At 38.2% G+C, this 27646-nt stretch overlaps 2 protein-coding genes across 4 annotated transcripts in view; one reads left to right on the top strand and one right to left on the bottom strand.

The window, feature by feature from the left end:
- HBP1 (HMG-box transcription factor 1) overlaps positions 1-24999 on the top strand; it is a 31126-nt gene extending 6127 nt beyond the window's left edge. For 2 of the 3 annotated variants that reach the window (XM_059885563.1, XM_024990663.2), the window contains exons 2-11: positions 3385-3568; positions 5636-5864; positions 9729-9864; positions 10213-10324; positions 10413-10525; positions 12625-12781; positions 13453-13597; positions 20059-20376; positions 22744-22885; positions 23942-24992. In XM_059885563.1, the coding sequence (XP_059741546.1) occupies positions 3400-3568; positions 5636-5864; positions 9729-9864; positions 10213-10324; positions 10413-10525; positions 12625-12781; positions 13453-13597; positions 20059-20376; positions 22744-22885; positions 23942-23959 (1539 nt within the window). In that variant the 5' untranslated portion in view covers positions 3385-3399 and the 3' untranslated portion in view covers positions 23960-24992. 3 annotated transcript variants of the gene reach the window in all.
- A 666-nt stretch (positions 25000-25665) lies between these two features.
- COG5 (component of oligomeric golgi complex 5) overlaps positions 25666-27646 on the bottom strand; it is a 275549-nt gene continuing 273568 nt past the window's right edge. The window contains exon 22 of the mRNA XM_003585967.6: positions 25666-25985. Within this exon, the coding sequence (XP_003586015.5) occupies positions 25871-25985 (115 nt within the window). The 3' untranslated portion in view covers positions 25666-25870. The remainder of the gene's footprint in view (positions 25986-27646) is intronic.

The raw sequence follows: 27646 nt of genomic DNA on the forward strand, positions 1-27646 counted from the left end.
TTTTACCCATTCATATCCAAGCCCTGCCTCCATAGAACTGCAGTTGTTTGCTTCTGTCTTTCTACTCAAGTGCAGGTTCCTTGAAATTCATGATAAACTGTTCATCATTGAGTTTCAACATAATACCTAGTAGAGTGCCTTGTACAGAATATGTATTAAATGACTGAATATATTCTACATATACACACACATGTTTAGATAAAAAAGGAATATGGCAATAATTTTTAGCCTGCTGCTTCTCCCAGTGTACCAGGAGTTTGTTTGAATGAAAACAAGTAAAAACCATTGCACAGGATTGTACCTCAGTTCAAATAAATCACATGCTCTGGAAGGCGGGGCTTCAGCATCATTGGTTTGAAGCAGACATGGTCCTGTGTGCCCCCAGGGTTGCACATTACAGATTGATCTAAGTTTGCTGAGCTTTTGCAATGAGAAAGTGGAGGCTCAGAACCAGGATTTGGCCATTTATGCTTGAGAAGTCAATTTGTGTTAGTAGCCACATCTATTGTGGCCACCAATTTTGTAGGAGGCTGTTTGTTATACACTAGTGTATTTGCTATAATTATATCATAAGACTGTGATTATTACATAATACATTGTACTTACTGAAAAGTGTTCATTTCTTGGGAATGCCTCAGACATCTTTTAGATAAACTGTTACTTGCTTAAAGTAATGATATGATCTGTGACTTTTATTGAGGTGTGTTGGATACTTTGTCATATTTTGCAGGGAGGAAATTACCAAAGCTGAATAGCTGCCTGTCTGGCTCCTATTGTTAATTATTTTCAGTAACTGTTCTGTTAAGAGATTAAGTATCCAAAATATGCATAATATTGCCCTATGTCAGTCTACAGATAAAAATTTTTTAAAGATAATTTTACTTTTTATTTTGCTCATTTTGTTTCATCTTTACAACTGCTCTGGGAAGGAGAGAGCAGGTGTCATGAGCCCTGTTTCCATATGGAGATACTGAATTAGTGAGAAGCTCAGTCATTTAGGTCATAGATATAGTAAGTGATCAAGCTGGAATCAAACCCATGTTTCCTTACACCGAACCCAGTGCCCTCTTCACTACTCCATTGTACATCTTACAGTTTATACTGTGTCCGGCTCCAAGTGCCCAAGAAATGGGTCGTATTTGAGGCAGAAATATGAAAGCGAAATAAAATACTAGAAATAAAGTAAGGCAATGGTCAGTTTAGCTGTATGTGTCAAAAGCCTTCAGTTCAGTCTCTCAGTCGTGTCCAACTCCTTGTGACCCCATGAACCACAGCATGCCAGGCCTCCCTGTCCATCACCAACTCCTGGAGTTCACCCAGACTCCATTGAGTCGGTGATGCCATCCACCTATCTCATCCTCTGTCGTCCCCTTCTCCTCCTGCCTTCAAACTTTCCCAGCATCAGGGTCTTTTCAAATGAGTTAGCTCTTTGTATCAGGTGGCCAAAGTATTGGAGTTTCAGCCTCAGCATCAGTCCTTCCAGTGAACACCCAGGACTGATCTCCTTTAGGATGGACTGGTTGGATCTCCTTGTAGTCCAAGGGACTCTGAGGCGTTTTCTCCAACACCACAGTTCAAAAGCATGCATTCTTCAGAGCTCAGCTTTCTTTATGGTCCAACTCTCACATCCATACATGACCACTGGAAAAACCAAAGCCTAGACTAGACAGACCTTTGTTGGCAAAGTAATGTCTCTGCTTTTGAATATGCTGTCTAGGTTGGTCATAACTTTACTTCCAAGGAGTAAGCCTTAGAAGATGTTTAATTGCCATCCAACCACTAATCTGTCTCTTGGAAGTTCAAAGAAATAACCAGATGTAAGCAAATACTTAAAAAAAAAAGAATGTATAAAGTAAGAGTGAAAAAACTGGGAACATGTTTAGTAGTAGGAGGGATAAGTAAATTTTGGTAATTCCTGTGATTATATATAATTTAATTTTTAAAAATAGATCTTTGAAAGACTTAATGCTTATGAACAGGCAAATGCTTATGAACTTAATGTTAAGAAAAGGTCTCATTTATATATAATATGACATATGAAGAAAAAGAAATGATTTTGTTTAGGTAAAATGTAGATGTCTCTGTGAAAAAGAGATTGGATCATTAGATAATAACATCAAAATGTCCCAGTAACTCAGGTTGGTGGAATTAGAAATAATTACTAATTCCTTTTTTCTTTTCTAAGAAAAGCTTTTTTTTTTTTTTTTCCCACAGTGATCATATGTTTTGTAGTCAGGATAATGTTTCATAATAAGAAAATTCATGAAAAAAGCCTTTGTAGAAAAAATGACAGTGTTTGTTGGTGATTATGTCATGACTTAGCTTTTGGTTTAAATATCTTTCCACTGCATTTTTTGATTAGCCTGGGCTACGGTACTTGACTTTTAATGCCTGTTTTTTTTGGCCATGCTACATGTGGCTTGTGGGGTCTTAGTTCCCTGACCAGTGATTGGACCCAGGCTCCTGGCAGTGAAAGCACCGACTCCTAACACTGAACCGGCAGGGAATTCCCAACTTTATTTTTTTAAGTGACTTTTAACAGCAGTATATTTTATTGTTTTATTTTGAGGAAAAAACTATGTTAGAATTTTGTGTGTTGGTATATTTCATTAGAACTTTAAAAAATGAAATTTGGGGGAGAGCCTGAGAAATCAGGAACTCTTCCTGCTGCTGTCACTCATATTAAATAACTGATTTGATCATTGTTCAAAGGCAAGAATATAAAAAGTATAACCTCATTTTACTTTCATAACAATTTAGTTGGTAGACATAGCTGAGAAATTATTTAGGTGTATCAGTTTATACTGTTTTCTTCATTGTTTCAATTTTGTAAGCTTGAGATAATGGGAGATTTACTGTTTGTTTAGCTAAATTTCCCATTATTATTATACATCTTTGTAAAAATAGTAGCTTTTTTATTATGATTAGATTCCAAATTATCATTAAGAAAACATTTTTATGGGAAGTATAATATATGTCCATTTTAAGAAACTCTGTTTTACTTTATGTTTCTGTTTTGGCCACAAGATCTTAGCTCCCCAACCAGAGACTGAACTTGTGGCCCTGCAATGGAAGCATGGAGTCTTAACCACTGGAAATCCCAAGAAACTCTTTCTCAAATGTTCTTTAGAGATTGTAACAGTATACTTGTTCACTTTCAGAAGATGAGAAAACAAAATAGTGAACACAATTGATAAATAGAGAAATTGGAATCTTCCGGAAAAGGTCCCAAATAGAATGGACCTTCAGTCGGCCCATGTGTAGCGACTTTGAGGGGGACACAGATGGCAGTATATGATTAAAGGTACAGCACTGATGTCTCTGATTGATTTTATGCGTTCATAGACCACGTGACTTGACTTTTTGTTCTTGTGTCATTTTTAGTCGGAGCGCCATAACATGGTGTGGGAAGTGAAGAGCAACCAGATGCCTGATGCGGTGCAGAAGCTCCTGCTAGTCATGGATAAGAGAGCGCCAGGAGTGAGCGACTCGCTGCAGCTGCTGCAGTGCAAGGAGACGTTGCCGTCCTCTCCTGGATACAACTCTTGTGATGAGCACATGGAACTTGGTAAACAAAATTAAGTTTTTAGGGATCTTCACTGAGATTCGGATTAATTTTCATGTTTAGCTAACTTTTCCACCCACTTTGAATTGCTAAAAAGTGTGTTAAGTTTTGTACCCTAGGAACTTTCAGTGTTCTCTTGTTATTGCTTATAAAGTATTATTTAAACCAACATAACTTTGGGCTATTTATGGTTATCATAGAGACTCATTTACAAATTCAAACTCAACTGTCTTTGTGGGTTAAGATGAGCCTTTAAACACCTTATGAAAACCTTGCGGTGTGGCTTTTCAAAAGCTGTTACTTTTGAAATATCCATGTAAACTCAGCGAATTAAGCTGGCTATGCCTTTATGCCTGGGTTGTTGGTATGATGGGGGAAATTCCAGTGGACAGTTGAAACTGGAGGATCGGACATTTGTAATTATCAGTACTGCTGAGCTACTCCAAAGATGCATGATATATAGAACTGTGTAGGTGTATTGAAGTATGACTTTGAATGTTACTGCTTTGAGGTAAGTGTTAAAGAGAATAAACAGCCGATGAGTGAGCTTGTCTTGCTGCCCACTTTTCATCTTGGCATTGCCCCATTTAACATGTGTTTTCGCCTGATGTTCACAAAATCCAAGATGTGATTGTCCTCATTTTATATAAATGATGAAATAAAAGAGGTTATGTGGTAGAGTCTTCTTTGGGAATTTGAAGATCTTAAAGGTCTTGAGACATAACCTGTTGGCATGCTAAGGGTTTGCTAAGCTCAAAATATTTATTGAGTTGTGGTTACTATTGAGTGGAAAGTATCGTTTCAATCAATTACTTGGTTCTCCATTGTCGCATGTTAGTTGGTTTCAGAAGGAAATCAGGAACTAGGGCTCAGGAGGTCAAAAACTTTACAGCCCCTCATGACTTCAGTTTAAACGTAGTTTCCTTAACTTGAAAGACAGAGATGAACCCTTCACAGTTAATACACAGATGATAGTCAAAGAATGATGTTGGCAATGAGGGAAGGGAAATAGCTCCATCACCATGAGCATTACAGAGTGGAATTATCTTCAGTTGGTGTGTTTTGGCTTCTTTGGGAAGGAAGGGATACCTTCTAGTAGGTTTTATGAATGGATATCCTGAATTAGTACTTGTCAGACATTTCCGTTTTAGTGAGTTATTCTGGGATATTCCCTGTATAGGAATGAGTATGTGCTTTTATTGTGACAATATAGGAGAGCTCTCACGTCTACAAGAGCTTCTGGGTTTATATATTGAAGAGACCCATTGGATCCATAGAATTTACAGGTGTAAATTTTGTAAACAAAATTCACAAAGGGATTTTGTTGTTTTTAAGGCCTGCAAGAGGCTTTTTTTTCCAGTTCAGTTTTTCAGAATTCAGTCTACCTTACAGTGTAGTTTTGGCATGAACAAGAGTGGTCCTTGGGTACTCTTTCTGGTTTTCTTTCTTGGGTAGCTGAAAGTCTGTCATGAACTACCTTTTGAGAACACACTTTTTTGGAAAATAATAAATATTCCTGAGTTTAGAGTTTCTCATTAAAAATAAATAATTTGGTGTAGATAAAGTTGAATAAGTAGTACCTAAACATTCCTATGATCTAAGTTGCATCTTTGAAAATTGTTGTTTTCATTTATTGTAGTAATCTTGTTTAACAGATTCAGATGTGTGAACAATAAGTACATACATGCACCCATGTAATGCCTTTTTCCTTGTTAACGTGGTAACATAAAAATGTCTGAATAGCATAGGGATTATTCCCAGGTGAGCCTGTGAAAAACTGGAGGTGGGGAGTCAGAAAACACAAACAGAACAGTTTGTAACAGTTTAGCCATTAATCCATTTACATTTAAGTTTACTTTTCTGTTAGGCTTTGTTGACCCTTAAATGTATAAGATGTCATTGTTTTTTCAGTTGAAACTTGTTTCTTTCAAAAAAACATTTTGAATTTACACTTTACCTCTCACAAAATTAACTAGCTAAATTTGAGGCCCTCTTTTCCAGCTGTGATTACACTTTTGTCTCCTGTATTAGTAATTTCCTTCTGATAATCTTGAGTGTGCTTATTTGCAGATGATCTTCCTGAACTTCAGGCTGTTCAGAGTGATCCTACTCCATCTGCCATATACCAACTAAGTTCAGATGTGTCGCATCAAGAATATCCAAGACCATCTTGGAACCAAAATACCTCAGAAATATCAGAAAATACCTACCGTGAAAATGAAGTGGATTGGCTAACAGAACTAGCAAATATTGCCACCAGCCCACAAAGTCCACTTATGCAGTGCTCATTTTACAACAGGTGGGAACATTGGCTGTATTTTAACTGAAAACTTTGTCATTACAAAACACTCTTTTCCTCCCTAGTTTTAAAAGTTGCCTGGAGAATCCCAGGGACTAGGGAGCTTAGTTGGCTGCCATCTATGGGGTCGCACGGAGTCAGACACAACTGAAGCAACTTAGCAGCAGCAGCAGTTTTACAAGTAATAATGCTCTTGATCATTTAAATAAAGATTTTTTTAATTAAAGTCATTAAAATTAAGCTCTTTATCTTAAAATGATCAAAGAGGTATTAACCCTGAGTCATTATTTCATATTTTGAGGATTAGATAAAAGTAATATGAGAACTGAGTCTTAAATGGTTTAAAGTCATCAAGAAATACATCAGACCAAGAATACTTTTATTTATATTTTTTGCTTAGAGAAATGAAAGTTTTCTAAAGAGCCATAATTAACATAAACATTATATTTTAAACTTAGTCAACTTTGCATTTGGTTCTTTTTGGTCTAAGTTTCGCCTCCCGCCCCCCCCCCCCCCCCCCCCCCCCAGTGTATGTGGTCTTATGTATATGTTTGCTTATACTGAAATCTTGAATTTCTCGAAGTAGACTCTCATTGGTAAAAAAAACCCCACTGTTTCGTTTACCCAGACCAGAGTTTAAGAAAATGAGTTATTGTTCTATAAAATTATGGAATCTTCCAACTGATATTCCTCAGTTCAGTTCAGTGGCTCAGTCGTGTCCAACTCTTTGTGACCCCATGAATTGCAGCACGCAAGGCCTCCCTGTCCATCACCAACTCCCGGAGTTCACTCAAACTCATGTCCATCGAGTCGGTGATGCCATCCAGCCATCTCATCCTGTCTTCCCCTTTTCCTCCTGTCCACAATCCCTCCCAGCATCAGAGTCTTTTCCAATGAGTCAACTCTTCGCATGAGGTGGTCAAAGTATTGGCGTTTCAGCTTTAGCATCAGTCCTTCCAGTGAACACCCAGGACTGATCTCATTTAGGATGGACTGGTTGGATCTTGCAGTCCAAGGGACTCTCAAGAGTCTTCTCCAACACCACAGTTCAAAAGCATCAATTCTTCAGCGCTCAGCCTTCTTCACAGTCCAACTCTAACATCCATGCGTGACCACTGGACAAACCATAGCCTTGACTAGATGGACCTTTGTTGGCAAAGTAATGTCTCTGCTTTTGAATATGCTATCTAGGTTGGTCATAACTTTCCTTCCAAGGAGTAAGTGTCTTTTAATTTTATGGCTGCAATCACCATCTGCAGTGATTTTGGAGCCCCCCCAAATAAAGTATGACACTTGTTTCCCCATCTATTTCCCATGAAGTGATGGGACCAGATGCCATGATCTTAGTTTTCCGAACATTGAACTTTAAGCCAGCTTTTTCACTGTCCTCTTTCACTTTCATCAAGAGACTCTTTAGTTCCTCTTCACTTTCTGCCATAAGGGTGGTGTCATCTGCATATCTGAAGTTATTGATATTTCTCCTGGCAATCTTGAATTCCAGCTTGTGCTTCTTCCAGCCCAGCATTTCTCATGATGATTTAACTGCATATAAGTTAAATAAGCAGGGTGACAATATACAGCCTTACGTACTACTATTCCTATTTGGAACCAGTCTGTTGTTCCATGTCCAGTTCTAACTGTTGCTTCCTGACCTGCATATAGGTTTCTAGAGAGACCTAAATGGATAATATTTTATTAATTATCCCCCAGCTTATAAAGTTGACTATTTAAAAAGACATAGATAAATATGATAGTTTATAAGGAAGAGAAGTAACCCAGATTTGCACTCATGTGGGTGGGTAGACCAGGGTCCATACACACTGATGCAGGAATAACTGAATTTTGGTAGTGTTCGTAAGTTAGTATAATTCTTTGCTAAAAAATAAACTTGTTAGGTGTGGAGCCTTGGTTTTCTTGCATCCCATCAAGTTATCCTGCTTTTCTTCTCTTCAGCAGGATATTGGTCTTGATTAGAGCAAATTCAATTTAAATAACTTCAGTTTAAGACCATGAAAATTTCCACGAGGATGAAAAGTTGACTTTTCAAAGTATTTCTTCCTTTATTGTACCAGTTTTTATTGTAATCTTTAAGAATCAAAAAATGAAAAATTCTTTTATAATTAAAAACAGAAAATCCAGATTTTACTATTGGACTTCCTTTTCCCCCAATTTTAGTTGAGATAGTAATTTTCATTTTTCACAACAAACTAGAGGTTTAATAATTGATGGAAAGCTGAGTAAAGCCCTCAGAAGAAAATTAATGTTTAAAAAAAAGTTAAAAGGAGTAGCTCCTTAAAGGTGTAAGTTCCCCACCGCATTTTCTGTGCTTCCCTTCTTCCTCGGGAACGAGGCACAGTAACACTCTGCTGTTCTCCCGGCTTCTAACTCTGTCAGTGGTCCATAGCTATTCTCTACGACTTCCTGTAGATTGTCACACTGTTAGTTATTGAGCTTCTGGATGTCTGAAGTTGTAACTGTAGTGTGTCAAGGGGTTGAGGACAGATAAAATTTATATTAATGCTTGCATAGATAGAGGGATAAGGAGGCCATGGTGTTAGTCATTCAGACACATCTAGTATATTAATTTTTGTAGAGCATTTAGGCCACACACGTTTTAGAACATTATGTTGTTCTCTTTTAAATGGTTATACAGAAGAACTGATAAACTTAATTTTCTTTTATTAAGAAAGCAGGGATGAGCTTAAGGAATTTTCAACAGTTTGGCCACTCAATAAATATGTAAATGTGTAACAAAAGGAAGAAATAAAAAATGAAACATTTAAGTATTTATATTTTGAAAACTGGTTGGAGAGTATGCTAAAATACGTGGAAACTAACTTGGGTTTTTACTTAAGTTATGTGAACATGAAAACAAAGTATAGTTTTATATATAGAGTAATTTCTGCAAAGGTATAATAAAAATGTTAAGATTAGAAAAACCGAGGGACTAATAAATTTCTCACAGAGTAAGGGCAGAATTCGAAAGTAAGGAGGAAAGATGCCCTCCTCTTGTTAGAAAGAGGATTAGTACAGACACTGCAGACATTTTTCTGTTAAAGACCAGATCCCTAGCTGACATGGAGCATTGTCCCAACCTTCAGTTGACCCTAAGTCTTCTCTGCTGCTTTCCAGTCTCCTGAATCAGTGCACATTAGTGCTTGCCCTGTATGGGCCTGCTGTTTATTCTTACCCCTCCCATACGTTTGTGGGGGAAGGATCTTAGTGTGTTCTTGAGAGCCCCATGTACTCTGAAGGGAGTGCTGCCTGGTAAAGAGACCTTTGACAGGAAAGAGGGGGAAGAAGTAGCTTGCTTTTTAAGGTGATCCTGGGGGTTGAAGTAGCTGGCTTTATGTGTAGCTGCTTTGCAAATAGGCTGTTTTCTACTATAATAAGTTTAAACATCTCAGCTTCAGGTAATTCATTGAGCCTGCAGGTGGTTGGTAGCTAAAGAGTTCCGAGTTTGTCACACAGAGCTTGGAGGCCCTGTTCAGATTGAGATTTAGTGACCACATCAGAGTAAGACAGAAAGGGACAGGGAGCCCTACACGAGGGGGCATCATCTTTCATGAAGGAAACTGTATATTTGTTTGTATTTAGTGATACAAAAATGAGTGAATAAATGAAGGAAACAGTAATTTGGAATTTAAAGTATATTATCTGAAAAAAAGTGTTTAAAATGTGTGAAGAGGGAAAGAAGTTATACAACACACTATAGATGAAATTTTTGTTATCTTCACCAGTGTTTCCCATAGGTGTCTTACATGTAATAACACTGGTGTGGTGAATGTGAAGTTCTTTTCATCAAAAGGAAAGCCCTAATTTAAGGACATTTGCTTTGTAACTAAAGTGGCTGATTTATTTTAGATCATCTCCTGTACACATCATAGCTACTAGCAAAAGTTTACATTCCTACGCGCGCCCTCCACCGGTGGCCTCTTCGAAGGGTGAGCCGGCCTTCCCTCATCACTGGAAGGAGCAAACACCAGTCAGACATGAAAGGGTAAGTTCATTCATGAAATTAAACTTTGATGACGTTTGCGCAGCAGCTGAAAAACATTAACTTTTCCCTCACTAAGAGTGTCTTCTGAAGTACACACAGATGGAAAATAGTCTGTCTCGTTTTTCTGCTAGTGATCTGAGTTTGATTTTATATGTACAGCTCTAATAACTGTTAGAAAAATTCAGAATTACCAGTAAGAAAATACATTTAAACTTCCCAAAACGTCAGAAGGCAGTTTTCTCTCCCACAGTTTAAAATAAGTTACCTACTAATAAAGTCTGAAGACACATATTAACAAAATACGTTGAAAAAAGAAACTAAAAAGTTTGTGATGCTTTTTTCCCACAGGCAAACAGTGAGTCGGAATCTGGCATTTTCTGCATGTCCTCCCTCTCAGATGATGACGACTTGGGGTGGTGCAATTCCTGGCCTTCAACTGCTTGGCACTGTTTTTTGAAAGGTTAAAAAAAGGCTTGAATTCTTTAGTTTACATGTGTAGCACACACACTGATCACATATCTAATATTTGTTTTTTATTTCAACTTTAGGCACACGACTGTGCTTTCATAAGGGAAGCAATAAGGAATGGCAGAATGTGGAAGATTTTGCTAGAACCGAAGGCTGTGATAATGAGGAAGATCTCCAGATGGGCACTCACAAGGTTGATTTAAAATTCTTTCAACTTTTCCAAGTCTTTCAAAGGGAGCACAGGTTTTTTATTAATCTACAGATGTATCCTCCACTTGCTTTATGTTAAATGGCATCCTACGTTTTGGGAGGAGCTTTTGTGAATCCTCTTGGTGAGAACAACAGTGACTTGAGATCGTACCTTGATAATGAAGCTTTCTTAGATGGGAAAAAAGAGTATTTCTTAGCACTTTTTACACATTGCATTTTAGGGAAAGCTAAACTGGCATTAAACATAAAATGAATAAATAAACCAAAGCCTTAGCTTAGGTAATCTACGAAGTGGTTAATTCCCCCGTGGATAGAGAGTTGAGTTACTTTTAAAATGACCCAATAAAATGCTGGTATTTTCTGAGTTGGTAAGCAAAGGCAGTAATGGGTAGCAGTGGATAAATACTGATGAAACCTTTATCTTTGAAATCTTCACTTTCTCCATCTCCACTTTGGGCAGAGAAAACGGGCCTGTGAAGTGTGCTTGTTTAAAAATACCTGTTTTGACCCTGCTGTTACTGTTAGGTCCTTGAGAAAGACAGTCTTGATGCCTTCAGTTTGCCTTCATGCTGTAAGCGCTGTATAGTGAAGTTCACTGTAGTCTTTCTTTGGCCTCTGTAGCTCTACTAAAACTGTGTCAAAGGTTACTAGTTTCATTCTGATTAGAAATCTGCTTGGTTTGTCATTTCTGCAGCATTCTGCACAGTGGATTGTCTTCTTTTGGTTTGTGTAGCATGATTTTCCTTCTGGTGTCTTGAGTTTTTTTTGCTGTTGACTTGTCTGCCCGTGATGGTGAATGTTAGATAAGGTTCTACCCCTCCTCACTCTATTTACCACTTCCTCACTGATGATAATGTTCAAAGCAATTCCTTGTGGCCCATGGAAACTGCTCTGGTCTTGGAGTCAGGAGAGCTGTGCTCTTCTTTTGTGCTCTGCCAGCAGCTATTAACATTTGCGTGACTGGCCTTGGGCAGTTTGTCTGCCCCACTGGGTGTTGGCTTCCTGCTTTGTAAGATGGAATTGGATTGATTTTAAGTTCTTACAGCTTGAAGAATCAGAAGATTTAATCTAGTTATTAGTATAACCAACACTGGACTGCCTTTTTCTTCCCCTCTAGGCTGTTTTCCTCCTTTCTTTTAGGAGTATTATTATCTTTTCTTGATGGCCAGATTCAAAATCTTTCTTGGTTGCTTCATTCAAAACATGAAGTTGGCTATTTCCTTTCCTCCCTTCATATTCAGTTGATCCATTCTATTTCAAGACTTTTTATGTTTATCATTTTCTTTCATTAGTCAACTTTGATTGGATATTATAGCTAGCCATTGGCATGTCTGTCTCCTTTGTCTTTCTGTGAATTTAAGGGTAGGGATCATGTGTTTTCAGAGCCTAGCACCTAGCATCTACTAAGCACTCAGTAAATACTGGTTGAATTTATTCAGCCCAGTTCTACCACCATTGCAGTTGTCAATTCAAGACTGTAGTGGGTTTCTCCTGTTGAATCTTCAAATAAATTGAATACTAGAGATAGCTTTTATCTGTAGTCTTTGTCATCATCATAAAATTGAGTCATTAATAATAATACTTTCATTGACTTTCCAGATCCTTCTCAAAGGAAAGCTTGAGCACTTTGCCAGTCTTTAAGACCCCTTTACTTACGTACTTACTAACTGGGCCCTTCTTTGCAGCCTTATTTGCCCCAACTTTGAATTCATCTTGTATTTTTAGCAAATACTCAGCACTCTCCAAAGAAGTTGCTAGTTAAAACTCTTCCTGGTATAAGGAGAGTGCTTCTGGATTCCATTTCACATGGGAATTGAAAGCCCCCTAATCTCTTGGAGTTAATATCTCCCTTTAAACTCCATATAGCACTATTTATTTTTACATTGAAGTAGTGATTCCACTCTGCTTTATATTGTAGTAATTTATATATTTGCCTTTCTTCACTACTGGGTTGATAGCTCCTCAATGGCAAGAATCCCATCTTATTTTTACCTTTTCTACAAAATCTTACACGTTATAGGAACATCACTCCATGTTGAACTGAACATTGCCAATTTATTTGCTCTATGCATGTATTTCCAGGACTATGGTTCTGATGGTCTAAAGTTGTTATCACATGAAGAAAGTGTATCATTTGGTGAGTCTGTACTGAAGTTGACTTTTGATCCTGGTACAGTGGAAGATGGTTTACTTACTGTAGAGTGTAAACTGGACCACCCTTTCTATGTTAAAAATAAAGGTAGGGCTTCAATTTGAATTTGTCATACTTTTAAAGAAAGCTTCTTAAATCTATAGTTATGTCTTATGGCGTGATTTTTGATGATTAAGAAAAAACTTTTGAAGGGAAATCTTCTTTCACACTAAAACTACCATAGGAAATGCCTTATAATACCTACTGATGTTTAAATCTCTTAGCAGTAGTCAGGTGGAGCTGTACTTCCTGTGGGTATGAACTTGTAGATTCATGTAGTGTATACTATAATAAGCTCTCTATGGTCTTGATATAATTTGGGGAATGAAATATTCTGGTAATTGAAATTTGGTTTAGGCCAACTATGCTTTATACCTGAGTCACATTAACACAGTATCAAATGTAATGATTCAGAGACTATTTCATGGTCTCCATCATCATCATTTATCACTTACTATCTTGTAGGTAGATGGAGTACTGATTGATAGAATTGATACGTTAGTAAAATGCTGAATTAAACTAGTTTTGGAGGGCTTTTTGCATTGCTTAAATAAAATACTTAGATTTGTTTTGTGGCAAAGATACATGACTTGTGTTAAAAATCTCTTAAATATTAACTTTTTATTTTTAAGACTCAGAGGTGACATGTCTAAGAAATAATTTGGGTGCTTTATGTCAGTGTCTATCCTTCGTGTAATGATTGTTTGATTTACCTTTAGGTTGGTCGTCATTTTATCCAAGCTTGACTGTGGTACAGCATGGCATTCCGTGTTGTGAAATTCATATTGGTGATGTATGTCTACCTCCTGGACACCCCGATGCCATTAATTTTGATGATTCAGGTGTTTTTGATACATTTAAAAGGTAATAGTAAATCTTTTTTTTCCTCTGTTAACTCTTAATCTCCCTAATGATTGCTATTTAGGAAGTTAAACCTTTAAAGATGTGAGAATTAAAAAGGACTACTTAGGAGAAATATGTACAGTCAACCCTCGAACAGCACAAGTGTTAGGGACACTGACCCCACACAGTTGAAAATCCACATATAACTTATAGCCAGCTTTTCGTGTAGGCAAATTCAACCAACCATGGACTGAGTAGTATTTACTATTGAAAAAAAAAATCCGTGTTTAAGTGGACCCATGCAGTTCAAACCCACATTGTTTAAGGGTCAACAGTATAAGAAAAAATGAAAAAATACTTAGTAATTACAGTAAAACAGTAATTCTAGAGAGGTTTTACAAAGGATGAAATAATGCCATTTGGAGCAACATGGATGGACGCAGAGGTGATTATACTAAGTAAGTGAAAGACAGATACCTTATGATATCACTTATATGTGGAATCTTTAAAAAAAGATACAAATAAACTTATTACAAAATAGATAGACTTATAGACTGAAAAACTTACCTGAAAAAGGTACCTGAGGGGGATAGGAAGGGATAAATTAGTTTGAGATTAGAAAATACAAATTGTATACATATAATAGATAAACAAGGTCCTGCTGAAATAGATCAGCTCTGAGAGTTAAAAAAAAATTTGTTAAATCTAGCCAGCTGTTTTAAACCAGTTTATTAATCTTTTAATTGTATCCTTTTTCCTTTAGTTAACTCTTTAATACTCAATTTGACCAAGGTCTTTAGTTGTATGGATTAACAATTGTCAGAATAGCAAAAAAGTTGATATTTGGAAAGACTTGAAGAAAGAGATTTTTTTCCTGAGATCACCTTGTTTAACAAGTTGTAGAATAGGATAAGAACCCATATGTGCTGACACTCAAGAAGGTTGACGAACTGTCTGAATTTTTGTGGAACTTTTCTGGTTTTAGCACTGAAAGTCCTGCATCCCTGGAAACCCCTCAGTCTTGGGAACATGGGGGCAGTTGGGTCACCCTTCCCCCAGAAGGAATGCAGAGAAAGTCTGAATATAATATCTAGGATTTTAAGACCCGTTGTTTCTTTGTGATAATTAACAAATTCATAAGCATTTAAGTAGAGAATTCGGAAGAGTTTTGCTGGGCTGACAATTTTATTTCATCCAGTTTAATATAAGATTATGGTGAAGATCGCTCAGTCGTGTCCGACTCTTTGTGACCGCATGGACTGTAGCCTACCAGGCTTCTCTGTCCATGGGATTTTCCAGGCAATAGTACTGGAGTGGATTGCCATTTCCTTCTCCAGGGAACTTCCCGACCCAGGGATCGAACCCCGGTCTCCCACATTGTAGACAGATGCTTAACCGTCTGAGCCACCAGGGAAGTCCAATATAAGGTTAATATGTTTTTATTTTGAAAGCGTAAGTGAGACTGTTAAAAAGGAAAAAAAGGTAACCAGCACAGGGCCTGGCCCAGGCTGTATGCTCACTAAACGTCCCTAAGATTGGAATCTAAATGCTGTTTGATTCTTTCATACACGGTCATCTTTGAAAAACAAGACAGTGTTAAGGTCTGCTACTCAGTATTCTTAGGATGTAGATTCATGATACCTCTAATGTTTTGGTGAGAGTGTAAAGTGATACAAAAATTTTGGAAGATAATTTGGCTTTATTGTCAACCACCGAATATCAGTAGTTCCATTCCTCTGTATGTACACCAAAGAGAGTAAATGCTTGTAGACGTGCACTAGGAGATGTGTGAAGCTCATAGCTGTGTTGCTCATGATAGCAAAAGCATGGACACAGTATCAGTCCTCAGTCAGTGGAAACTGGATGTGATACATTCATGCAGTGGAATTCTTTTTGTCAGTGGAAAAGAAATGAATCTTGTGTGTGCTCATTTGTGTCTGACTCTTTTGCAACCCCATAGACTGTAGCCTGCCAGGCTCCTCTGTCCTTGGATTTCCCAGGCAAGAATACTGGAGTGGGTTGCCATTTCCTTCTCCAGGGGATCTTTCCAACACAGGGATTGAACCAGATTCTTTATGACTAGTGCCACCTTAGACATACATTTTTAAACATGGATCAACTTTAGAAATGTTAAGTAAAAATTTATATAATCTTTCTATGACTCAGATGGTAAAGAATCTGCCAGCAATGCAGGAGACCCAGGTTCAGTCCCTGGGTCAGGAAGATCCCCTGGAGAAGGAGATGACAGTCCACTCCAGTATTCTTGCCTGGCAAATCTCATGGACAGAGGAGGCTGGCTGGCTACTATCCATGGGGTCACAAAGAGTTGAACACGACTAAGTGACTAACACGTTGTATATAAAATATACATTATACAGTTAGGTTAGGGATCCTCAAGTTAACCCCCAGGTTCAGTGTCTTACTGGGAGGACTCACAGGATTCAGTACTGAGTCACATGCATAGCTATGATTTCTTACAGTGAAGGGATATGAAGCAAAATTGTGACAAGGAAAGGCATGGGCTTAAGTCTCGTGAAGCCCCGTTTCTAGGAGTCCTCTCCCTGTGGAGTCACACAGGACAAGCTTATTTCCCTCAGCAGGGAGTTGTGACAACACGTAGGAATTGTCATCTGCCAGGAAGCTTATTAGACATGCAACACTAGAGGTTTTATTGGGAGCTGGGTGCACAGGCTCTCTGCCTGGCATGTACCAAAGCAGGTGTTTAGGGTAAACAGTATTTTCAGTACCCACAGTTTAGGAACAGTGAGCCACTTTACCAGTTGTGGGAATGAGGGGAACGCTCTTGAAATCCTAATTCCAAATGCTAGTCATTGCCAGCCTGTAAGTAACCCTTTGAAAGGACAGCAAGCCTGTGATGTTTTTTTCTGCACAATGAAACATTCTAATATAACATGTTAACATAGTTGCCGTTTTAACAGTGTTGTTACAGTGTTATTGTTTATGAATGTATTTTATAATAAAATTACTGGAAGGGGGAGTGATAAACAGTTCAGGAGAGTGGTTATCTCTGGGCCTGGCCAATGTAGAACGTTAGTAATATTAGAAATATACTATTTGTTATTTTTTTAAGTTTTATTATACATTCATATATTCTTTTACACATGGCTTATCAGTGTATTGAATATAGTTCCCTGTGCTATACAGTAGGACCTTGCTGTTTATCCATTCTGTATATAATAATTTTTGCATTTCCTAACTCCCAGTCCTTCCCTCCCACACCCTTCCTCCCCCTTGGCATCGACAAGTCTGTTCTCTCTATTTGGGCCATGCCATCTGGCTTGCAGGATCTTAGTGCCCACCCGGGCTCTAGGCAGTGAAATCACAGAGTCCTAAATGCTGGATCGCCAAGGAATTCCCTGTGTTGTATTTTAGATTCGACTTACTCTCTTTTTGTAAATGCAAGCCTCAGTGCTTTAACTGTAAAACGGAAGTAATAACACCACCTAACTCTACTCCTTGTTGTGAAGACTAGAAGTTATAGTACCCAGCTAGGCATTGCTGGCAACACAATAGGTGCTTTTGGGTCATGCTGGTTGGGGAAGGGCATGTGAGTCGATGTTAGCTTGCAGAGGACCAGAAGTCAGCAATAAACTGGTGAGCTCTTAAACACAATTTGTGGCTCTACTGTAGAAAGGAAGCTTCCAAGTGAGAATTTGATTTGAAGAAGCCCATTTGAGAGAATTGGGCATTGAGGCCAATCTTCTAGGCATCCCTGGGCAGGTTTAGGGATAGTCACTTTACCAATCTAGGCTACTTTTTCAGTAATAATTGATACTTTACTTGCGTACCTGTGAGCTTGCCTGTCTTATATAGTCTGTTCTTCCACCTATGCAGCATTGCATAGCATGTATTGTCTTCATTTTAGAGATGAGTGAACAGGCTACAGGATTACCTGTAGGGTTGTATTATTGGTAAGTGGCAGAGATGGGCTCTGAGCCCAATTATTACGTTCTCCAGATTTGTTTATTTTATCCTGTCAGTCATCAGACATTTTGAGCGCCTAGAATATGCTGGCATTTGGGGATTTTAAAATCAGTTAAAACATAAGCTTGCCTCTCTGCTTCCAGTCTAAAGAAAGAAGTGGATGAATAGTCCATGTGTATGGTGTGTGATGTGCTGGTTGAGAGGCAGTGTAGTATAGTAGCACCTTGGTTCTGGAACTGACTGCCAGGATTCAGGTCCTGGCTTTGTGATAGATTTGCTCTGGAGATTGGGGTAAGTTAATTCTTCTGTGGGTCTTTGGAAAAAGAAAAAAAAAACTGTAAAAGGGTTAAGTGAGTTAGTATTTGTGATTTGCTTAATATACACTACAATATTGTAGAGTTTTTCTTTAAGAGTAATAAGACGATGGTGGGAAAGGGGGCATTGTAAGCTTTAGGAATAGCATGTAGAAAAAGTGAGGTGTGAAATAAAAGCATATTTTAGGAACTACAGATTGTGAAGGCAGTGAATGTTCAGTATAGCAAAAAAATTAAACTTTTAAGATTGATTTTATGTAATATTGTAATGCTATGGTCACGTCAAAATCTGAACTCTGTGATTGAGTATTTCAAACTACAGATTTTATCAGTAGTGGAAATGGGTGGTTGGTTGTACCACTAGATGGTGGTATTTTCAAATTTCAGTAGTCAGTTAGCTTACCCTATTTTTAAATCTCTTGGTATTTCAAATTGTAATTAAATATTTTCCTTCAGTTAGGGATTTGATACCTGGGATGGGAAGGTTCCCCTGAAGGGAGGGCATGGCAGCCTACTGCAGTATTCTTGCCTGGGGAATGGTGGGCTACAGTCCATGGGATCCCTAAGAATCGAACATGACTGAAGCGACTTAGCACGCAAGCACAGTAGAGGTTAATAGTTTTGTGTCAGGTTCGTTTACAATGGTTAGGTTTGCTGTTTTTCTAAATTACATATGAGAGGGGATTGAGGTATCAAAAACTATTTCTCTGGCTTAATACTGATTGCTAAGTATTTATTGGATGATTTTGGAGTCATACTTCTTCAAGTACACTTATTTCATGTAATACCTTTTATTTCCTTAATACATTTTATTGAGGTACAGTTGATTTATAATATTTCAGGTACACAGCAAAGTGATTCAGCTATACACTTATTTTTGAGATTATTTTCCATTATAGGTTATTACAAGATACTGACTAGTTCCCTGTGCTATACAGCAAACCTTTGTTGCTTGTTGTGATACCTTTTAAAACAGATGCGATAACTGGTAAAAGTCATTTTTGTTGTGTGCAGTGAGTGGTGTGGGCCTCACTCATGTAGCTCTTGGTCTGTGTCTAGAATCATCTATAATCTCATATTGTTTTACCTGTAGGCAGATACTATTCCTGTAGCTCATATCAACCTGTTGATGTATTGCTAGAATTTATGTTTTCAGGGGGAAAGAGAGTCGGGTTTAGAGTAAAAGATTTTCTGCTAAGATTAAAAATGTAAGTGGTAAGTTAAAAAAATGTACACAGTTGGAACAAGAGACCTCTTTTAATAGGTTATCTTTAGGCTATGGTCCTCATTTTCTCTAATTTTCAGACAATGTTTTCAGTAAGTCTGATGATTATTCACCTTGAGGTTTGCCAACAATGGTACAGAGTGCTATGGTATTGCTGAGGCAACCTGGGGCTTTGGAGATGGACAAACATGAGGATTTAGAGCTAATAGCTGTGAGGCTGTGGGTGAATGATACTTTACCTTTTTTTAGCCTGTTTCTTCATATAGAGAGGATAATAATCAACAAGCAAGCTAATTGAGAGAGTAAGAGAGAATATGGAGAACTTACTTTGATACCTGTATAAACTGAATGTATCAGACGAAATGTAGCCTTTCTGACAAGTGTGGGTGTCGAAGTTCTAGGCTGTGTTACGTGGGTCGCCTTTAGGGGAGATTTCTGCATGCGTGACTGCCTACATGATCACCAAACAAGTGCTCGGGCTGCTGTGCACGTTAAGTCCCTTCAGCTACATTTAACCAGTTCTCCCTGTCCTTAGCCAACATCTTACCTTCTGTAGCAGTTGGTCTTTAGGTCTGGTGTGTATGCCACTGCTGTTTAAATTTTTTTAGTTTCAGGTTTCTGTAGCTCAACAAAGTAGATTATCAGATTTGTCCGAAAATAAATCTAAAGTAGGAATAAATCAGTTGTATGGGATCTGAAAGAGGTATTTGCTATGAATAAAGTATGTGGATTATAATAAATTCCTTTGGGGTGGGGAGGGGTGAAGTACTTAAAAAAAAAAACTTTTTGTATTCTCAAGATTAAAAAAACTAATTTTAGTAAATGCACACATAAGCTTTCATTTTATAAGCATCTGTCAAAGGTGAAGTTGGTAAAATGGTGTTGGTAGTATTTAAGGTAAAATACACAAGTTTCCAATCAGATCTTAAGGATACTTTTTTTTAATCCTGTTCTTACAAATCAGATAATTGTACTGAATTAAACTTATTTATTTATAGCTATGACTTCACGCCTATGGATTCTTCTGCCGTTTACGTGCTAAGTAGTATGGCTCGTCAGCGTCGTGCGTCTTTGTCTTGTGGAGGACCTGGAGGTCAAGACTTTGAAAGATCTGGATTCAGTAAAAACTGTGGCTCACCAGGATCATCACAGCTCTCTTCCAGTTCTTTGTACGCTAAAGCTGTCAAAACCCACAGCTCAGGGACTGTGAGTGCCACTTCTCCTAACAAGTGCAAAAGACCAATGAATGCCTTCATGCTTTTTGCCAAAAAATACAGAGTTGAATATACTCAGATGTATCCAGGGAAAGATAACAGGTAAAAATAGTGATGATTCTGACTGTGATAATTGAATAATACTTCTCTGGAGTTCACAGGAACTGGGATAATTAAATCAACTTATTCTTCAGTAGCTTTCATTATTGAATTCTGTTGTCCAGGTTGGCTTTAAAGTAAAAGTTAAGACAGATAATTAGGTTACCTAAGAGGTAAAGGTCTGCCTTCTAAAATAATATTAAATGTCACTTGCCTGTTAGAAGACTTAGTTTTAATAGCTGTTCCACTTTTATAGGAAAGACTAGCACCTTCTTTTGTCAAACCTCAAGGAGGTACTTTACAACCATGTCATACCATGGGATGTGCAGGCGTTGGCAGCTTCTAATGACTGCCAGGTTTGCCAAAAGACTAAACGTAGAGGTATCCTCAGTAACACTGAGGAATAAAAGTTAATGCTAGTCCTTCCTACTGTTTCCTTGTACCCTTACCTCATCTGGGAATCCTCTACTATTCACTTCCTCAAACCAAGTTCTCCACAAATTATCTTTCCATTCTTCCTAGTTCCCTTACCCATATTAATATGAGAAAAGTCAAATGATTATGCACATAGAATAATTCAGCTTTGAATCAGGTTTGAATGACTCATCTCTTTTTATATACATACGTTTGAGATGCTACTGACATATTACATACTGAGTTTCAGGTGTATAGCATGATACTTTGCTACTTGTATATAATAAAATGATAGCAACAGTAAGTCTTGGAGAAGGAAATGGCAACCCATTCCAGTACTCTGGCCTGGAAAATTCCACAGACTGAGGAGCCTGGTAGGCTACAGTCCATGGGGTCACAAAGAGTTGGACACGACTGAGTGACTTCACACTTCAACAATAAGTCTAATTAATATACATCACCGTGATTAGGGGTTTTTTTTCTTGTGATGAGATCTTTCAAGATTGGCTTTCTTAGCAGTTTTCAAATACACCACAGTATTTATTACTCGCTGTGCTCACCCTTCTGTACATTACAGGCGATCACTTACTGTATATCTGGGAGTTTGTACCTGCTCACCAGCTTCACCCATTTTGCCCATCCCCAGTATTTTTATTAAAAAGAGAAGCTTCTTCTACCAAATGTATCTGTGACTTGGGAATTGATATATATGTGAATACTTTGTAATCAAATAGTACACGTATCAACCATTATATGGTACCTTTAACCCAGAGACTATAAAAACTGGTTTTTATTTTAATTAAAGATGCAATGTTTAATTGCATCAGCTTATTATATTAAAAAATACACACATTTATAACATTTTAAATTTCAAGGAGTAGAGCATCTATGGTGACTTTTTCTAAAGCTTAGAGGCCAGTTTTCTAGCCTCCGTATCAGCCATTGTGAAATCTTTTGTATGTACTACACACAGTCATTGCAGACTTCTTTTTCATGTTGAGTGTCATGAAACTGAGAGTTAACTAAGGGTTAAGCTCTTCACAGAAGGAAAATACTTATGTCTGCTTGTTCTGGATGAGACTATTTTAGTAGGTTTGGGAGCAGATTAGTAAATGAAAGCGAACGTGCTAGTCGCTCAGTTGTGTCCCACTCTTTGCGACCCCATTTACGAGACTCCTCTGTCCATGAGATTCTATGGGCAGGAATGCTGGAGTGGGTTGCTATTCCCTTCTCCAGGGGTTCTTCCCCACCCAGAGACTAGACCTGGGTGTCCTGCATTGCAGGCAGATCCTTTACCATCTGAGCTACCAGGGAAGCCCCTTGATTAGTAAATAGGAAACAGCTTCAGATTTCAATCCTTGTCTTACCAGTTTGATTTTCCCTCCTTGTTATCCATTTTAAAGTACAAATGATGCCTAAGGTTTATTTGGTGGTGTCTTTAGGAGATAAGCAGTAAGTACATAGTTAATGCCATTGTATTTTCTTTATGCTTGCATGAAAGAAAAAAGACTATTTGATGGGTTAGGGACACAAAATGAAAAGCTTTTAATAGAAGGTGAATACTTTATGCTGCTGATACTAAACACTCTGCTTTAATATCTCAAACATTTTTGAAAAACTGATGTACCCAATGATAAACTGTTTCTCTGAATACTTTTTTTTCCTTCAAATCAAAGCTGTGTAAAATACCCAATTTTTAGCCATTTTAGATATTCTCTGACAATTGGAAATATTGGTCCTACTCCAGGAGGCTTTAATTGCCAAGATTATGATGAATGGACCATATGACTTAGGATTTTACTGGAAATGACTACTATAGTCTTGACCTTTCCTGTTCTCTGTGTTGGACAAGATTTTTGTTTTTCAACTTTGTATTTCTTCCTGAAGTAGGAGCACTTGACATGAGTTTTCTGAAAAATTCTTGCCTTCAGCATTGTGTAAATGTTTCTTTTATAGAGCCATAAGTGTGATCCTTGGTGACAGGTGGAAGAAAATGAAGAATGAAGAGAGGAGGATGTATACATTAGAAGCAAAGGCTTTGGCTGAAGAACAAAAACGTTTAAATCCTGACTGTTGGAAAAGGAAAAGAACCAATTCAGTATGTTTAAACAAGTAGTTCCTTAAAGTGATTCTGACTTACCTCCAAAACTGTACCATCATATTAGAGCATTTGTTAGAACCTTTAAAAGGGTGTTGAAGCTGTTTCTCAGCCTTTTTATCTTTCAAAGTCTAACAATGTTTGTCCATCATCATGTAAGGTAGGCTGCCTTTCATCATTAGTGCCATTTACTCTTTTAGCATGGAAAGTAGAAATGTTTGCTGGAGATGCTGAAGTGGAAAGATTTGGAATGTATTTCTAGTTGGGTTGAACGATAAGGATTATTAACTCATTAATATCACACAGCAGAAAAATTTTCTAATTTGAGGTGGTATGTCTCAACAGCTTTTCTTGCTGATGGGTAAGGATGGTGGAGGTAGAGATAAGTTAACCAGCTTCCATGGGGACTTGTGACATTTGCCCAGAATTTCCAGGTTAAAAAATCTCAGGATGGAGAAGAAATAGAAAATTGGGAAGGCTGGTAAACAGGTTCGCACCATAATAATGCTATATTGGACAGACTTGATTCTTAGAACTTCTCCATTACTAGACTGGCATTTTTTAAGTTGTGTTTTTGATTAATTACAAGAAAACTTCCCATGATAACTTAAAAACAAAGGGACGACAGTATTTGCAGCAGGAGTGCTGGCCAAGGATGTTCTAATTCATCCCATGTATTTGTCTATTTCTGTTATAGTAACATGTAGTTCACATCCACTTAAGAATTTCTTTTTAAAAAGTAGTCAGATTCCAATATAAGAATATGACTGGACTGGGTTTTTTAGTTATTACCTTAGGATTCCATGTGGTGGAACTTCGCCTGGACCCCCTTTCGTTTCTGCTAATCCTAGTCCATCTCTCTCATCTCACTTCCATAAATTTTTTGGTTGCTTGGAATACCACTGGGTATTCGCAAACTTCAGAAAATCTACCACTTTTGAGAAAGCAGTCTTTTTTAACAGTATGGTTATTAATATATTACCCATCTTAGCTTTCATTTGTAAAATTATGTGTTGATTTGTAAACATTCACTGAGTTTTAATTTTATCTCCACAGGGCTCACAACAACATTAAACAGGATGCTTGGCTGTTGATGGAAAGATTTAAGATGAAGGTCTCACCATTTGTCCTGAATCTGTGTGACCATAAGATACCGATAGCATTGAGTCTTGAAATGATTTAATAATGAGTGAGGATTTGCTTTCTCCATTAGAGCATTAAGTAAGCTAAAACTATCAACATTGTAAACCAAATTGCCTTATTTTTCTTCCAAACTTCATATATGTCTATCAGGTAATATAGGCTTGAAAATTGATATCCTGTGGTGCTAAAGTACAGTAGAAAAGAGAGGAGAAGTGTATACATGTTTTATTTTAAATTGTACAAAAGGGGAATTTAAAAATATGTAACTGCTGTTTATACATTGGCTCCTTACTGCTTATTAATCTGTATTGTACACATAATGGGGTGAAGCAGAAGCCGGGAGTTGGCCTTCCTTGAGCAACCACCACATGGCTCAGCATCTGTGCCAAACACAGGGGCTCCTAGTCTGGCCAGTGCCAAGAGGTTGCCAGGACACAGGGCTGGTGGATGGTGCCAGTGCCAGCCTAGCCACTGGCCGCGGCTCCTGAGCATGCTGAGTTGGACACACCGGGCGGCGGCGCCCACCCTTGACTTCAGTGGAGACCCAGCCCAGGCCAAGGTAAAGTTAGTTAATAGCATTGGGATATTGTCACTGTAATGGTGCTGTTAACAGTTGACACCATTGTATTTTTAACTTTGTGTCCTATATCTCCTCAGCCACGTATCTTAATATCGTTTTTGTCATCGTATCTATGGTGGGGGCGGACTTTGCACTTAAGCAGTGCAACACTTGCACTTTACTTTCCTCCAACTGTCTACAACGAGAGCAAACACAATGGCAATAGAGCTGCTTTTGCTCTGAGCTACAATCATGGCTTTTCATGTTACTTACCAAGTGGTGTTTCTGGTTAGGAATCACAGCTATAAAATTGATTTCAGTTCATTACACTTCATGATGTTGCCCCTAAATTTTGCACACTATATTCTTGTATATTATTTCAAATAAAATGAAAAAAATTGTTTATCTCTGACTTCTGATTTATCCTGACTGAACTTTATGAATGAGTCATCCAAATAATAGGTTCAGGAAATGGAAAATATTTTTACAAGTGGCTTGTGGGATTTTAAACTTTAAAATGTTAATGACAAGGCAAGGGCAATAGAAAGAAGGACCCAGATTACGATTTATAAGACTCCTTTCAGAGTAAAAGTTAATTTTTAACTTGGCATCTCTGTTATAAAGTAGAACTGCCCCCAATAAAGTGACACACAAAGTATAAAGACAGCCTTGCTCTATTAAAGATACAGTAAGACGCGGTTAAACATTGAGCCCTACATCTTAGCTTCGGGATATGCCAGTAGTTGCCAAACTGTTGCACGTTGGAAACATTTCAGGATATTAAAAAAAAAATTGTCATGCTTGCATGTTAATATGGAGTACAAATTGGGCATCAGGATTATTTAAAGCTACCAGTGATTCTAATGTGCAGCCAAATAATGGAAGCTACCAGGTTAACTCCTTATCCAGCAAGAAAGGATGCCGGCTGGGGAGAAGCAGCGTATTTACTATAGAACGTGACCCTGTCTCTTAAGTTGTGGGGACTCTGTGATGGGAAAGAAGTTTTAGATAGCCTCATAGAAAAACCTGATGGGAGAGAAGAGTTTGGTATCTTTTTGGAAAAATAAGCTCTGCAGAGTTTCAAGGTGGTGATGAATCTATTTTGACATTTTATGCTACTTAAGGTAGAAGAGCTTAAGAGGTAAACAGAAGAGGTCAACAAGGAAATACAGAAAAGTCAATTACATTCATGGAACAGTAGATGGTAGCTGTCTTTTAGAGTATGTATTAGCCACCGCTGGATGGGTTAGCACAAAATAGAGATTAAGAAATACTTCACATTCTTACTGAAGAGCAGACATAGCTTTTTGAAGCAGCTGAACCATTATGGGATAAACCGGTGCAAATTCTTTGCCTTCTCTGCTTCTTACTGATTGAACATAAGCTTCCAGAGCACCCCTGAAAACCAAAGGAAAACAATGTCAGAAGGCTATACAAATGAAACAGAACAGCTTGGAGGATGCCAACGTTTAAAAGCAGCTCATTTCTGCTTTGCTCAGTCAGCGAATGGCCCTCAAAACATTTGTCAGTAGGGTTCCTGTGGTCAAGGTGCAGAGCTGTGCTCAGTTTTCAACCCGCACTGCACTTAGTGGTCTAATCACACCATGGGAGGCTCTCTGGCAGCTAAGGCTGTGTTTGCCTTTCTTTGCTATTGCAGAGACTTCTGCAGAGCCAAGTGCAGCCTGTGTCTGCACAGCGCTCACAAGGGGGCGCCCCGCTCCGCAGAGTATGGACTGCACTGGGGAGCGGGGCCCTCACTGCACACCAATGCCTCAGGGGCTTTATATTCCTGTTCCTTAAAGAGTGTGAACCCACAAGTAGGGTAAACTGTTCGTAGGCTCCAGTTGTTGGCAGATTGTGCTAAGAAGACAGCCTGAATTTAGCGATAAGTATGATAAATGTTCTCAATTAGGGGGTCAGCAAACTACAGCACAGATCAAGTCCAGCCCTATGCTTGTTCATTTATGCATACTTTTCATCATTGGTCTATTTAAGTTGCAAGTAAAACAATCAAATTTTTGTTATAATCATGAAATCACACACTCCAGAGCATTTCCATAGCTATCATAGCTCACATAGTGTCTCAAGTCTCATCTAATACGTAATTCTTACCTGTATTATTTGCTCCCAAATACTGAAAAAAATAGTCCTCTGTCAGTTTAGTCATTTTCATTCAACTACAGGGACTATATTTGATGGGAGTGTGGCCAGTTCAGTGCTCAGGCCATAGCACCCCTCACCCTCGCTACCCACTGTCAGGGTTTTATATGGAACCGAATTAAGAGAGTGGAGAATCTCTTAACTTCCTGTCCTGACCTCGCTCCTCATCTCTGCCTTCTGGACATCTTTATGTGATTCCTTCCAGGATTCCCTCAGACTCACCTGTCGGAAACCTAGGGCCACACAACCCACAAGGTGTACACCGCCAAGAGGGAACCCCAGTGCGAGCTATGGACTCCAGGTGGCTGTGCCAGTGTAGACGTGAAGGCTGCTCTGGGGGAGGGGTACTGGGAAGGCAGGAGGCTGTGCACGTAGGGGCAGGGGGCATATGGAAAAAATATCTGTACCTTCTCAAATTGGCTGTGAACCTGAACCTACTCTAAAAAATAAAACCACCATAAAAAGAAAAAGACAAACGTCTGGTAAAAAACCTACGTGAAGACTAGTATTTGCCCCCTTACTATTTCAGTAAAGTGACCATCATCTCCCCATAGTCTATGTCTAAAACTGTTTAAGTCCTACACATAACCAGTTTTCAAGTCCTATTAATGTACCCTACATATTACCACCTTACCTGTCTCCTGAGAAATCTGTATGCAGGTCAAGAAGCAACAGAACTGGACATGGAACAAAGGACTAGTTCAAAATTGGGAAAGGAGTGTGTGAAAAGCTGTATATTGTCACCCTGCTTATTTAACTTATAGCCAGAGTACATTATGGAAAATGCTAGGCTACATGAATCACAAGCTGGAAGCAAGATGGCAGTGGAAAATATCAACAATCTCAGACATGCAGATGATGCCACTCTAATGGCAGAAAGCAAAGAGGAACTAAAAAGC

Source organism: Bos taurus, chromosome 4 (assembly GCF_002263795.3).
Source record: "Bos taurus isolate L1 Dominette 01449 registration number 42190680 breed Hereford chromosome 4, ARS-UCD2.0, whole genome shotgun sequence".
Lineage (NCBI taxonomy): Eukaryota > Metazoa > Chordata > Mammalia > Artiodactyla > Bovidae > Bos > Bos taurus.